Source organism: Vigna radiata, chromosome 8, assembly GCF_000741045.1.
Source record: "Vigna radiata var. radiata cultivar VC1973A chromosome 8, Vradiata_ver6, whole genome shotgun sequence".
Taxonomy (NCBI): Eukaryota; Viridiplantae; Streptophyta; class Magnoliopsida; order Fabales; family Fabaceae; genus Vigna; species Vigna radiata.
The window spans coordinates 4,380,158-4,396,001 of NC_028358.1; the positions used below are offsets into that span (position 1 = coordinate 4,380,158).

At 31.7% G+C, this 15,844-nt stretch overlaps 2 protein-coding genes across 4 annotated transcripts; both read right to left on the reverse strand.

The window, feature by feature from the left end:
* Positions 1-835: 835 nt before the first annotated feature.
* LOC106771035 (protein IQ-DOMAIN 14) lies at positions 836-4,393 on the reverse strand. Of its 2 annotated transcripts, none has more exons than XM_014656917.2 (6): positions 4,179-4,393; positions 3,570-3,702; positions 3,196-3,480; positions 2,496-2,708; positions 2,119-2,250; positions 836-1,486 (listed from the first exon to the last, which is right to left on the reverse strand). In XM_014656917.2, exons 2-6 carry the CDS (start codon positions 3,636-3,638, stop codon positions 1,049-1,051), a joined length of 1,137 nt encoding a protein of 378 aa, XP_014512403.1. In that variant the 5' UTR covers positions 3,639-3,702; positions 4,179-4,393; the 3' UTR covers positions 836-1,048. The 2 variants fall into 2 exon arrangements, with proteins under 2 accessions (XP_014512403.1, XP_022641030.1); XM_022785309.1 differs by having other exon boundaries at positions 3,570-3,707.
* A 2,582-nt stretch (positions 4,394-6,975) lies between these two features.
* LOC106771034 (probable inactive purple acid phosphatase 16) lies at positions 6,976-11,381 on the reverse strand. Of its 2 annotated transcripts, XM_014656916.2 has the most exons (6): positions 11,313-11,381; positions 11,061-11,228; positions 8,568-8,792; positions 8,163-8,436; positions 7,842-8,010; positions 6,976-7,270 (listed from the first exon to the last, which is right to left on the reverse strand). In XM_014656916.2, exons 1-6 carry the CDS (start codon positions 11,329-11,331, stop codon positions 7,064-7,066), a joined length of 1,062 nt encoding a protein of 353 aa, XP_014512402.1. In that variant the 5' UTR covers positions 11,332-11,381; the 3' UTR covers positions 6,976-7,063. The 2 variants fall into 2 exon arrangements, with proteins under 2 accessions (XP_014512402.1, XP_014512401.1); XM_014656915.2 differs by having other exon boundaries at positions 11,061-11,378.
* Between the last annotated feature and the right edge of the window lie 4,463 nt (positions 11,382-15,844).

A 15,844-nucleotide genomic window follows, 5' to 3' on the forward strand; every position in this document is an offset into this window, starting at 1 on the left:
ATTCAAATTGACAAAATTAGGGACCTAATTGATCACTTTCAAAATTGGAGGACCCAATTGAAACAAACCCCCAAATATAGGGACCTCCAAACCTATTAAACCTTAATTAAATTACAATAGCTTACCCTTATTTTTCTGTTTTGTCATGTTATCCGTTCGATCGTCTTTTTCCTTGCAATGATCACCCTATGGGTGTGAGCAGAGTGTGCAGAAGGTACTCTGGAAAAGGCGTTGGAAGGAGAGGATAGTTTTCGTTAGAATAAGACCGATTCTATCTTGTATTTATTTTTGTAATAGCGTAGGACCGTTCAGTTTAATACATTGCCGGTATGACTGTTTGCTTTGTACTTGTAATTAGCGTTAGTGTAGGTTTTCTGTAAAGTTTTTAATTCATGGTTGTTTTAGGATAATTGTAAATTAACTTTATGTTTTCCTGTAACTATTCTATTTTATTGTAAATGTAAGGATTCTTAAATATAATTATAGCCATATTTTTTGGATGTTACAAATATTATTGAAATAATTAAGTGTGAATATCCCTCTCATAGACTCATATTGAATAAAAATAATAAAATTAAATATATGTTAGAAAAAAAATCCACAAATTAAATGTTTTAAAGTTTAATATCTTTTTTATTCAAATTAGTTTTTAGAAATTCGTTTAATTATTATTTAGATTTAAAAAATGAAGATTGGAATATGATAAATATCTAGTATTATATTGATATAAGAATAAAATAAAGTTCATTCATATAACATATTTTTTATATCTAATATTTTAAAATCTCAAAAAAATCCCACCATAAGACTAGAAAAATGAAAAATAAAACATGTATACCATTTTCAATAGTAAGTAGTGACAATTTCTCATCTTCAAAACCAGAAAAATAAAAAATAAAAATGTAACAGTCAGACAAAGCACTCCATACATGTGTATGTGAAGGACCAAACATCAAATAACCTTAGTTTTCCCTAATGATGACTTCAGCAGATGATGCATTGAAGCAGATTTTACATCTTACAGTGATAACAAAAGGCCATTTGCACTTTAGCATCTTTGATTGGTGCTGCTAGTTTCACCATAGCAAGAAGAGTAAAAGGAAATTCCTTCATTGTGATTGGAGCATATGTCAAGAATTCCTGTTCTTTGCTTTGGTGTGCTGACAGATCTCATCTTTGCTTTGCTGGATTCAGTAACAGCCATGTATGTTGGAAAAACTGGAGAATTTGACATTGAACTCTCATCCCCATTTAAACTTCTTTTTACAACAGAAAATGATTTCCTTGGAATTGAAATCTGTGGACTCAATCCTTCTTGCCATTCTTGTTTTGCTGTCATCAAGTTTGAAGGAAGAGTCATTGGCTTATACATCATATTCAAATCACATGTTTCTTTATGCAGCCACTCTCCAAGTGTACGACAGCTCTCTCTTCCAAACTTCATGTTCTGCATACATTCTTCCACCATTTCTGGATTTTTTCTCTCCTGAAAAGGATAAATGCATCATCATTATGTTATTAGCTCTGATATTCTTCATGAATATTTTTTTCAAGAGAACTTATCTATAAATATTACATGTATGTGACATCAGTTCAACCCAGATAAAAAATTAATTCTACTTTTAACCTATCACCTCAAGACAATGGATATTCTACTAGATTTAGGTTTTGATTATTCCAAACATATTCTACAATAAGAAATACTCATGGAATGTTTGAACAAACTCTTTGCTAACCACTTTTACAAGAAATATAAATGAATATAATTGACTATGTATATAAGTTTTTTCTGTGTCAATTTTTTTTTTCTTAAAATACTTAAAGCTCCTATGTGCAAAGGTCACTAGTAGCAATGTTTGAAAAGGTAGGTTCATTTTTCAAATGGCTTGACCTTTTCTTTTATACTAAAATTCTTTCTTTCTCTCTCCAACTTTTTCTAAACAATGAGATAAATATCAAATCACATTGAGGTTCCTTAACATTAAAAAATGTTTGTGGGGGTGAAAGTTACATCAAGCAAGCATAAACTAGTCCTTAGTTATTAGCTTTGGAATTCTGTGTAGAGAGTACTGTATCAATGGCAAAAGTAAAATAAAATTCAACTGTGATCAGTGTTACCCTTTGTGAAGAAGAGTACTGTTTCATACGCTCTCTTTTGAGCATGGCCTCTTGTTTTCTGTACCATATAGCTTCAATGTCTTCTCTAGAGAGCAAGCTACAATCCCATGTTCTTTGACTATCGCATTCAGACTGCACCAAAATTCTTGAGTGGATTAATCAATGGAATTCTTCAAACTCAGTAGAAACCTTGTGATATCAAAAGTAAAAGCTATTCCACCTAACTAACATATGCACCAAGTCAAATGAATTGAACCACTGACACAAAGTAAGCCAGAGAAATCAATGTTCAGTTAATTTCTTGATATATTTCCTTCATTCTTTTTGGTTGTTTCTCATGGTTTATCTTCTACTAAAATAAATGTCACAAACTTTACCTTCAGTTCCTTATCTTCTAACTTTTTCTTTTGCTTAGGATTTTGCTTGGTATGTTCAGCCATATGGCTACTTCTTTCCAGAATTTCCACCTGATTTCTTGCATTGGAGTGAAAATTCTGTATAGTGTTTGACATTCGACGTCTCACAGCTTGTCCACGAATTATGGCTTGCAGTCTTATAACTCCCTTCAATGCTCTTAATGCTTTCCTAGCCTGTTACATTCCCAGCTTCTTAAAGAGAATAAAAATGATCAAAACTGAAACTCACAACTCAAATTCTTTGTAGAAAAAGTAAAAGTAAATGATGGTTTTTTTAGGGAGTTTATATACGTGTGACATCACTCCAATCCACTTAAGGAATTGACACATCTTTTAATTCAAAATTTCGAAATATTGGATTATTGAGTTCTTTTATATGATATTCAACTTTATCATTTTTACTTGATGTAAAACTTAGACTCATATTTCTAAGAGTAAACCAGACATGATTATCCTTTTTCATTCTGTTCATCTCTTTCTTCCCAATAAAATAGACGAGTATGCTACTAAAAGGAAGAGAAAAGAAGCCTTTGTTCAATTTGGAATCAGTTTACTTATGTCTACATAAATCTCTTCCAAACAACAATCCTAAACTTTGAAGCATATTGACAATTCAGTGAAGATTGCAGAAGATGAAGTAGAGGGTTTTGAGAAAACTCACAAGATGTGCACGGTATGCGCTTTGGATCTTGATGGCAGCTAAACTTCTGTCTCCCTTGGAAAGATATGAGTAAGAACGAGAAGCACCTGTGAGCTTGACAACCTCAGCAGCAGCATGTGCAGCAGCAACTGCAGCTTCAGCAGCTGCTGCAGTTGCAATAGCCACAGTTAAAGCATGTTTTCTCTGTTCTGCACTTGCTTCAATCAATGTCTTATTTGGAGCTGTAATTGTAGGATACTGTCTCTGCTTGATCCTTCCAAAACTCCACCCCCATTTGTTTGGCTTCTGAAGTACACAAGGAAAATTTTTAACCAAAATGAGTACTTCAACATTGTTAGACAATTGTTAAAGTTTGTAAATGTGAATAGCCTTACTTTGTTGTCCTTTGGCTCAGAAGTGAATAGCCTTTTCACCCATCCAAACCAGCTCTTTCTCTTTGCCATGAAGATTTATGGCATCATTCAAACAGAATTCTTCACACAACATTTCTGTTCTTGAAGCACATTTCTGCTCTTGATATTGAAGAAAAAGGGGGGAAAGCAAAGAGTCAAATTTAGAGATTTAAAATACAAATCTCATTGTTCCTACTAAACAATTAAGATGCTTTAGTCATCATTCTATTTTATTTTCTCACCTAGCTGTTCTATTCATTTGTCAACATAAAAGAAACCTACCCCCAATAAGGAGCAAAACTGCCACTGATCAACTTTCATTTTCAGTAACAATCATTTATTGGCCCAATAGGACTGAAATATACCATGAACAGTAATGCTTTTCAATCATAAAAAAAGGTAAAAGAAAGAAAAAAACACCACATGTAAAGTGCACACAAGAATATTTCTCAAGCATGGTCATATCAATGCTAAAAGTTAGGCCACTTCAAGAAACTACCCTTTTCATAAAGCATGCTACACCTAGTGACTTATGTTGCATGAAGAAACAGAATGGCTTGGTGATTGAAAGGAGATGAAATCCATACATACCCTTTTGGATATTCCAAACTTTTAAGCAAGTTGATGATTCCCCAAGTGAGGTTTTTTGTCCTTTGGGTGGGGGGTGCCTCAAAATTCTTTGCTTGATATCAATGTGTTTTGACACTGAGCACCTTATGTTTTGATTCTTTTGTTGTATATATAATACATGGTGATAACAGTGTGATTGAAGTTTGCATTGGGAAAGCCATAAGGATGAGTATTGTTGTAATGATGTGGAAAATGGAGTTAGCCTACTTGGATGACTTGTGGTTGCTGAAAAGGCAAACTCCATTGAACTCCATGGGGTCTCTCTTGTCTCTCTCCTGTTGCTACTGTCAATTTCATGTATCAAATGTTTGGTTTAGTCAAAGTCAGTAAACTGAGCATTTGGTTTTCTACCTTCCATTCCCTCCGGAAGGAGCATGGGGACAGGCCATGGCAGTTAGAATTGAAAATGAAAGGGGACAATTTGAGTTGTTCAATAAATAAATATATGCTTTACATTATAATAATCTTATGGACAAATCATATTTTCACATCCAAAATTTAATGACTATTTTATTTCTATAGTGGCTTGTATTTGGTGCAAACAATCTTGTACTATATGACAAAGTATCTAACCATATGTATATATATATAGTAATTTTAGTTGTGTTTGAGTAATATTGTGAAAAATGTATAAGAATGGAACTCCTTCAAACATCAATCTTTCATTCAAATTTTAGCATTAATTGAACAAAAAGTTATAGATAATTCTTAGGCCAATGTGTTGTGAAAAAGAGAATAGTTTTCTTTATTTCTTGTGCATAAAGAAAATGATGGTGGTGGTCACAACCAAATCAAGCATGAAAGCATATTGGTAAAATATGACAACTAAATGGTTTTCTTTTAAATGTGTGGTTATAGGGCCAACACGAGTTCCCATTAGTTGTTTTAATGAAAAATCACCTTTATTGTTTGGCCACATTCTTGAAGTGATTATTTGTGTCATAGTCTAATTAATTGTAACAACTAAAAGTCTCACTTTCTTGTAACTCAAACATTGAAATTTCTTTGTACAATGTTTATCAATTCATGGTCATTATGAGCTAGCTCTCACAATATGAACACTATTTGAAGTTTTGTTTGTAAGTTTTCTACTTTCAATCATAGGCTTTGATATCATAAGGGATGCTTTAGTTTGAGGGGGCATTTATCTCTTCCCCTTAATGTATGGATGGGGTTAAATTCTTCATGTCTTATATTTCAGAAATAATAGCAAGTGAGAGTGACCTATCATATACAATAATAACAGATTCACCAAATTACCATGCAATGCAAACATAGAATTGGCACATCAATCAATTTATCATAATCACTACCTCATTTAACATAGTCAAATTTTGATTGTTGCATTGACTTTTCAAAAAATTTCATGACCAATGCTTTAATATTTAAGATATACCAAGAACCATTTTCAAGATAAAACTTTAAAATTTATTATTGTGGATCTTTTTTAAATTTTTTTTTCATGCATACTATTCGGAAGAGTCATTCTCAGAAGAATGAAATTTGGCCCCAGTGTACTTGATGTAAGCACGTTTTTGACTTGAGAAAGAACTTAAAAGGCTGATTGATGGTGGTCCATGCAAGGAAATAAAAGTCATGAATGCAGAAATTAATGCTTTTCCATGAGTTATCGAACAAAATGAGAGAAAAAAAAAAGGTGACTTTGGTGTTGTTTCATTGTCCCAACAAGGTGTTCTAATAAGAAAAGTTGCTTTATGTAGTTACATGAGTTGTGAGTTTCTTTGTACTGGGACATAGCAAAAAACATCATGTTAATTGAACCAGAAAAGCAATCCCTCATTAATGTTGTGCCTAAAGTTCATGAATTATATATACATCCTTTTCTAATAACAATAATATCTAGTAACTTGGCAATTTATTTTGGACTATGATTATCAAGTAAAGTTCATTGAACTCTCTAAATTATATTCTGGTTTGGCTAAAGATCATTTGGCCATCAAGGTTTATCAGTTTAATACAACACTGCTTTTGCTTTATAAGCTTATAGATCATGGCAATGAACTTTGCTTCATCTCTCATCATCAAAGTATGCAATAAAAAACATCAAATTATGGGTCAACCAATCATCTTCTTTGGTCAAAAGAAAAATGACAACATAAGTATGTTGGATAATAAAATCAATCGCCATACATTCTGACAACTTCTCTTCTTCTTACGTTTTTATAAAAACAACGTACTTCTTACGTTCTTGTAAAAGAAAAAAAAAAAGAGAAAAGTATGTGAGAATATTTTAAAATTTTCATAGCATGTATTTGTTAGCCTCTATGATATCTCCTTGATGTGAGAAAAGTATGTGAGAAAAGTATAGTTGTTAGCAAAACATATACATCTCCTTGATGGTGTGAAATATTTGGAGTATGTGGTTTAGAAATTAAATAAAAAAAAATCATACGGTTATATACAATATATTAATTTTTTTTCTTAGTTTTTTTATAACCATGAACACATGAAAAATAAATGTGACAAATCACGAAAAAAAATAGAATAATCTTTTTTAAAAGTTAAAATCAGTTTCAGAAAAAAAAAATCACAAACAAATCCAATTTCTCCATCAAACAAATGCAAATAATCTGATATGTTAGAATGTAGATAATTGCCATATGTTCATTTACAAATTATAGCTTGTATATGGTTCTTGTGATTTTTTCAAATTTTAATTTGTATTACGTATCTATACTTATATCTGTTTCGAATACTTTAAAATATTTTATTAATATTTAATAATAAAGTGTCTAATTTATAAAATAATAATACTTTTATGATCACTATAATTTATAATTTCTTTTATTTTAACAATTATATCATAATTTGAACTCAAGATAACTTTACAAGATAACTTCACTATGCACTTGACCATCCTCCATCCTTATCCAAGAATGAAGAGAAAATGGTGTTTCGTTAATCTGTAAAATTCGTGCTCCTCTAGGCCAATCTCCATATCCACCGTAACCAGTGTGCCTAGCGTAGCATAACCATAGTTTATTGTATGGGCAGCACCAGTCCAATCCATGGTTGTGTCCAACAAAAATTGCCTGAGGTTGTCAAAACAAAAAGTTGCAAACAAAAATTATCATGATGATAGTGAAATATTAACATCTCAAAACCCATACTTGAGACAATTCCTCATTAAACCCCAAATGACTAATTTGACAACCAAAAAGAAATTGTACCGTATGACCGTCTAGCTAACTATTGACTAGACATACAGTCGAAAATATCACAAAAGTGAACAATGATTATAGTTAAACTTAAAGTTCACTTCTTAATAAGATATCAGAATCGTGTTAGAGTTTATTCTATATTTGTTGGACATATCATGCAGGAGATCTATATTGGATTATCTATTAATGTCTAGTTTCACACACAAGATATACATGCCTCAATGTGAAGGGGTGTGTTGAAAGTTCTACATTGATTAGAAATAAAACCAATTTAGAGTATATATATTTGAATGCAAACCTTAATTTATAATCAATTTTGTAAGATTGAATTAGACTTAAAGTTAATTTCTTAACAAGTGTAACCTAGAGACGAAATGTTCAACAAGATAACTTTGATCTCATAACCCAAACAATAATCAACAAATTAATCATTGAAATTTACCTTGACAGAAGTTCTGTTGAGAAGAAGATCCATGATACCCGTTTCAACTTCTTGAGCGGCGACACTTTCCTTGTTGATCGATCCTACACAAGGTTTTCGTATGTCAAACTTGGGAGCCACCACCTTATAAGCCGTACTTGGAATATGCCAGAAAACAATCTCCGGAACTCTGTCACGCAATAAGTATTATTTGGATTAAGCAGAAAGAAAAGAAGAAAATAAGAAAACACTTTTTCAAACATTTCACTTGCTTAATTGAACAACACTTAAACATGTTACTTAAAGCAAAATAAGCTGTGGGTTCGTGCACTTTGATTCTACCTTGAGTCAGGGTTAATTTCTTCAGCTTTTTGACGGAACCATTTTACCTGGTCATTAGATATGAGTTCTGGATAGGAACCACCACCAGAATCAAGAAAGTAAAGGAAAGCCACTGGTGATGGTGGATAATGAGGTGATGAAACTTGAATAACATAGTTGGATACACTTGGCCAAAGATTTCTTGGGCCATAGCTAGAAAATGATCCATTGTGCTTCATGTCATTTGACATCAGCTCCAATCGTCCTGTACCTTTGAAGCTACATTCATCGTCTCCTGAAATTTATCCAATATGCCCTTCACTGAAAATATCTCAAAAACTTAATCTTATGAGGAGCATGAGAGATACAATGAAACAAAATCAGGTATCTTCTATTCTCCATCATCTATTACTCAATACTTGGTACCTGAATATGAAGTTGTGGTTTGAGGGCAGTGAATTGGAGGAATGCCAGGTGGAGAGAACCACTCCAATGGCCACTGAAATGCAGCATCATCATGGTTTCCAAATACACTGACCCATGGTATGCCCCTGTTTCTTACTGGGGAGATTGCCTGATCCCAATACAAGCTTGCATTTGCAATCATTATATTGTTTGCCGTGATCACATCACCAAGATATATCACCAAATCTGTCATCCAGGGTTAACTTCATTAGAACTTGGTGTTAATGAAATTTGAAGCTCATGGCACTAATAAACAAAGGATATTTAGGAAATGAGACATAAGTCATTTAATCTAAAATTTTAAGGTGAATGGATTAGGTTCCTTATCATAATGGTTCTCATACCATTTAGAAGTCTTTAAAGAAGAATTTATTGAACAAACACAATACTAATTAAAAATTTACCTAATTCCATAAGATATATTGGTGTTTCTTTCTATCTAAAATCTTAATTTTTGTATTATATATTACTTAACTTTCTCATTTCAACTTGATATAAAACTTAGATTAACACCTAAATTTCCAATACAAAAGGAAAATTATTTAACAATGTCGAGAAAGTTCTTAGTAAACAAATGTTCTCGCGTTCTGATTTCCTCGCTATTATGTAACTATCTCTAAGCATTTGAACGGATGCTTGATCATTTATTCGAATGCAACAATATTTTTATATCATCTTGTTGAACTGTTCTGCTATTCAAATTTTAAATATTTTTAACTTGTTTTTTAAAGTTTAAAATTTTTTCAAGGAGATTATTATAGTTTCAAATCATTTTAAATCACAATTACAAACTATCATTGTAATTATTTTTCAATTGAATCTTTTGAAATCTTAAATAAACTTCCATAACAAAACTAAATTTATAGATGTTTCGAATATATGGAATGAATACTCTCTTCAAAAAGATGTCAAAATCAATTAGATGCGGATAACAAAGACAATAAATACGTAATCTGTCATCTATTTCCAACTTTTATTTATATATTTTGTAATAGTTTTTTATTAAAATCGGTATAATTACTCAATTATAATTGGTTTAAACATTTTGTTAGTCCCTAAGTTATGATAAAAAAAAAATTCATTTGATACATTTTTTATAATTTAGAGACCAAAGATTTACATTTTTAAAAACGAGAAATAAACTGAACATCTTCTTATAACTTAGGAATCAAAAAGAGATTTAAACCTTCATAATTTTTAATCAGCATAGTTTTTCAGAGTTTCCACATAACTCCAGCCTACATGAACGATGTTCCAAACCCTCGCGATTTTTGAAGTGGATCTCCCCTTTGTTTGTGCTCATTGTTTATGCATTGATTCCAAGCATGTTTTTGCATTGATTCCCAAAAGGTAAATGGACTTAATTTAGAGATTCCTTGCACAAATAATGGCTACGAATTTGTGGTGATGGAATCCAAGACTGACACTTATGTCAGACAAAGCATACATTATAACAATGGATGTCAATGGTGAATACGTGAAGTACGCCATCATTAGGAGATAAAAAAATGGATACACCTCATACTTGTTTGTCAAACATTATTTCTTATGATCACGTAAATTGGGATTCAACCCAAATTACTTCTATTTTGCTGAATTCAGTAAAGACAAATACGACCATTCCCATTAAAAGTTTTAATTTCAAAAATAAAAAGTCGTCATGAGTATTTTGTGTTGTATAAAAAAGTCTTGATGGCAAAATAAAAAGCTCTTGCAATGGAATTTGACCATTGAGATGAATTATATAATGTTTTTTCGAGGTGATTGCAAGTTGTACAAGAGTAAAATTGCACAATATATTGTTTTTTCTTATCTTCCCGATGGTGTTCAAGACACCTTATTTTATATTTTGAATCGTGCATTTTTTGTTTTTCAAGTGATGCATAGACAAATTCATATGTTTGATGTAGACTGAACAGAGGAGCATGACTACAAGTCTTGTCGAATGCAGGAACTTGATGTAGACAAATTCATATGTTCTTATCTTTTGTTATTTACAAACTAAGAAAAATTTTCGATCATATCTAAAACTCACACACCAGGTTTATCAAGTCTAATTTCATCCAATTAAAAGAAATCAAGATTTTTGGACCAATTCATATCAGACCCTCACGTCATAAAGATCAACCACCAGTAGTTTTCATAATGAAATTAATAAACCAATTTAAAATAAATAAAAAAATATGATAAAATAATTTTTTTATGATATAATATATTTTGTTTTGTTTTTCTATTTTTATTTTTATAAAAGATATTACTTTATAAATATTTATTTACTTAAGATTTTATTTTTGGAATTTAATATTAATAAATGTTTAAGTATTAGTTGACAATGATGAAAAATGAAGTGCAAACAGTGAAACTGGCATCCACCAGTTGTCATTTCTAAAACAGTGAGTAATCAGGCCAGAGAGTGTGTGAGGTGAAGAGTGAATGCAGTAAACGTGACGTCACCTGGATTTTCATGCTGGAGCACCGAGTTCATGACGTTGATGGAGTTCAGGTCCTGGCGTGGGCCCCACTCCGTCCACGCGTCCTCCCCAAAATGAAGGTCCGCGAAGAGCCCAATCTTGAAAGCTGCACCCTCCGGCATCTGAACCTGTCTCTCCGCCACACCGCACACTGGTCGGAATCGTAAGGCGGATGATGATCGGACGGTGGAGACCAGAGAGAGAAAAAGTAAGGGCAACAGCATCTTCCACTTACCTCCTTCGTGAGTTTCCATTGCTGTGTGAGAGAGAAAACCACAGATATCGTCTCAAACGAAACGGCTTCAGAGAATGGAAATACTGTTCGTTGCACTTTTCAGAGTGCATTATAATGCATGTGGATAGATTGGTTGCAGGCATTATGCGAAATGACGGAAACACCCTTTGGCAATGGTAACCACTGATTTTTTTTTTCTGATATAGTATAGGTTTTTCTTTATTTACAATGACAGCATATAATATTTATTTGTATAAGCTTTTATAAAAGTAAAAATTCGGTTTTCGAATAATCAAATTTTGATTTTTTATTTTAATAACTGAATTCTGGTCTTGTTTTTATAACGATTTTTGTAAAAATGTATGTTAAGAAAAATTTTAAAAGTTTTCAAAAAATGTTAAAAATTATGTTACGGATTTTTCAATTGGTTTAACATATTTTTTAAATTTTGTTTTTTAATTCAAAAATTTAATAAATAATTAATTTATTTTAATTTTTTAATTAATTTTTTAAAATTTAACTAATTTTTTAATTACTTTTATCATGAAATTTAAAAATATTTAGTTTATTTTAATAATTATTACAATTGAAATAATAAAATACTAAAAAGAATAATGTTAAATGGTTGAAATCCTGTTAACTTATGATTGCGAAAACTGTTTAACATATTTTTTTTCTAATTTAAATTTTAATAAATAATTAATTTATTTTAATATTTTAATATAATTTGAAGGCATTGTACGAAACGACGGAAGCACCCTTTGGTAATTGTCACCACTGTCTCGCTCTCTTGCACCCAGCCACGTGTCTCTTGCACCCAGCCATGAAATAAAAATAAAAATAAAACATTCTTTTATGAGTCAGTAAAAGTTTAAAACTGTGACCTAATTTATAGCACAATATTCGGAAAATAAAAATAAAAAGAAAAAAAGAAATATACCAACAATTTTTTTATTAATGAAAGATACGAAATTTTGTTATTTCGTACTGTGTTTTTATGGTTACCGATAGATTGGTAACAAGAACAAAAGCTTGGATTGGCATATTCCATGTTTACAAACCTTATCTTAGCATATTCCATGTTGTCTTCAAGAACGGTGCAATTAGAATGAAGAATGACAAATATATAAGTATGACTTCACATAACTTGTACAGCATTAAAAAATTTTAAATTTAATGAAGAAAATGAAAGAACAATGTATTTGAGGTTTGAAGCACTTCACTGTCGTAAAATCTAAGTAAAGGAGAGAGCAATAATGCAAATAAGATTGTATTAGTCCAGTTCTAACAAAAATAAATAAGAATTTTTTTTCTTGCACATCTCAATCTTTCTCTTTGTATCTTTAATTTTTTTTAAAAGAACAATAATTATTTGACATGTTTAAATTTTTTATATTTATTTGACATTATTTTTACTTATTTTTTATTTTCTTCTTTCTTGAAAAAATACAAAAATTTACACTTTTATAATCTTTTTACTTTTGTAGTCTATATCAAATGAATGTAAAAATGTGTTATAATATCATTATTCTTTTTAAAAATGACAATATGGGTGAAATTTTTTTAACTAAAGGTAAATATTTTATTATATTTGACTGTTTGACCATGTTAATAAATAGTCAGCGACCCAACAATCCCTCTAGAAACCCTAGTTGTTGTACCACTTCTTTCTTTTCCGGAATTCTTCATGTTCTCGTGTCTTTGTTCTTGATCTTAATCCTTTCATTTTTGGTCTTGTTTTTTTACTCTTCTTCATCCCTTTATTGTTATTTTGCATCATTCATTCTAGATTTGTTTGTTTTTTTTCTTCATCTTCTTCCTTTCTTTTGTGAGTACTCCCTCATTTCCTCCATTACATCACATGTTTGTTTTTGTGTATCTTTCTTTATTGACTAAATGAAATGCAATGTATATATTTTTATATATGTAGAATGATTGTTGGATTGTATGTTTGAAACAAAATATGTGAAACCAACCAATTTCGAAATCCCAACAGATTGTGGGAACCTTGAAGGTATTAATGAATTTCAAAATTCATTGATTTCGAAATTTGTTAAAGGTATTAATGAATTTTGAAATTTATTGAAGCTTGTTTTTTTTTGTGAAATTTTGTATTTTAATTTTTATAAATTAGTGGGTTTTTTCAATGAATTAATTTTGTGTTTTCATAAATATGTTTTATAGAGATGACAAGAACACGGGATGCATCTACGTACTAGGAAGAGGGTCCTTCACAAGGTGAAGTGAGGAGGATACTTATTGCTTTAGTTTGTAGAAGGTGTGGAGAAGTTGAAACTAATGTTCATGTTGAGAAGCATCATGTTGAGGAGTAGAAGCATGAGGATGTTGCTCAAGTAGAATAGGAAATTGGTGGATTTCCAAGACATCCACAAGATACTTCACTCTTGAATCACTATGTGTAGCATGTTGCATATGCCTTGTAACAGGGTATTGTGTAGGGTATTAATGAGGATGTTGCTCAAGTACAAAAGCATGTTTCATTATGTGCAATACTTGAATTTTAATGGATATTGTGTAGTTTTGTATAGCTAGAAGTAGGCCCTATGGTTTTAAAGCAATAAAGAGCAGTTAGTAGCACTTATAATTAATGAATCAATGTATGAGAATACCAAATTGTAGATCACTATTACCTTTTATTGGTCTGACATAAAAGTAATTGATGAACATACTTTAGGACCACTAAAGTCATCAATCAATAGCTCTAGAAACCAGGTCCATGAATCCTTGTTTTCCACTTCAACCACAACATATGCAATATGCAACATTTGGTCATGGCATCTTGTCCAACAACCGTTAACAACTCCCCACCATACTTCTCTTTCAAGAAAGCTCTATCTAATCCAATTATTGGCCTGCAAGACACAAAACTATCTTTGCATGCCTTAAGACATGAGTAAAATCTCTTGAAAATTACATCGCCCTCATTATCCTCAACCTAAACTTTAACTATTGATCTTAGATTTCTTGCCAGGAACTCATGGGCATAATCATATATGCTCTTATGTTGTTCCTTAAAGGACCCATCAATCTGATCATAAAAAATATCTTTGGCCTTATAAGCCAATGTTCCATTTTCTTTGAATTCTTTCACAAATGTCTACACCCTTGACTTTTGGATTTTCTCTCACTGTTTTCTCTAAATTCTTACTCAACCACTTGGCATAAAGTAACCTCAGGTTGAACTCACTGCTACAGATATGTTTGTCTACAATAGTTCTCAACTGCCATGTTTTCACAACCTCCATATAAGCACAATATGTGGTCCAAGGGCATTTTCCTTTTGCACCCATACACTTCAGCCTCAATCTTGTTTTATCATTTTTGACAAATTTAATATTTCTCCCATTTCCCTACCCTTTTATAGCTTCTAAAATTTCTTGCTCTTCAGCAAAATATGTCCCAACTTCTTATGTATAGTCTACCATACTTTTTTGGCATACAAAAGGTTGCAAACTTCCCATAATCCTCATTATCATTAACCTTTTCATCGCTATCTAGTACACTAACTAATTCCTTAGATTGTCACTCATCATCTAACAAACCTCTCTCATTATCATCATAGTTGTTGTGCAACATCTCACTAGAACATGGTCCACTAAATTCATGTGACAGACTTTGGACTTATACTTCCACATTACCAGACCATTTTGCATCTATATGACCATTTATATCACATTCAACACTAACAACAACCAGGCCCTCCAAGCATTGACTATTTCCATCTAGGCTACCATGGTCATTAGAGGAACTTCAACTATGAACATCAACTTCCTCCTCCACAACTTCTTCACACTCATGCTCCTCTTACTCTACGTCATCATCACCTTCAACTTCACCATCAAAATGAAATGGATTTTCTGACACACCACCATTTTCTTGACCATCATGGACCTCTTCCTGTATCACATGGTCACCTTCCAATTCACCAACACAATCACCCATCTCTTGTATTCCACTATGACCTTCACATTGACCACCAACTTTACCTACACACTCACTAGACTCATGCAACACAATCTCCACTTCTCTTTCATCATCATTAATATATTCCAGCATGTGTATGACTTGGGGCTCAAAAACAACATGTACAACGTATACGTGACATTTACCATTAAGCATAACTAAGTTAACCATATGCATGGCACCAGTGTCATCTATCAAAGGCTCCAACTTGTCTTCCAACACCGAACCCTCCTACAAAGTACCACAAATCTTTAAAACCTACATATCCCAAAGCTTTGACTACACTAACAACCACAAAATAACTCCACACATTTGGGTCAAGCGACAAAGTAGAAGTCTCCCTTCATACTTCAGGATCCCATCATTAACAAAACTTCCCTCCATGGTGAAAAACAATCTCAATATCCTCGTCCTTTATGCACAACACTATATAAATATATCTACACTTATGATGTAAAACTATGACGACAAAAAATAAATGTATTAAAACAATAACAACAATGCACTCAAACACAAACTGTAAAACAACTTTAAACATAACCACCACA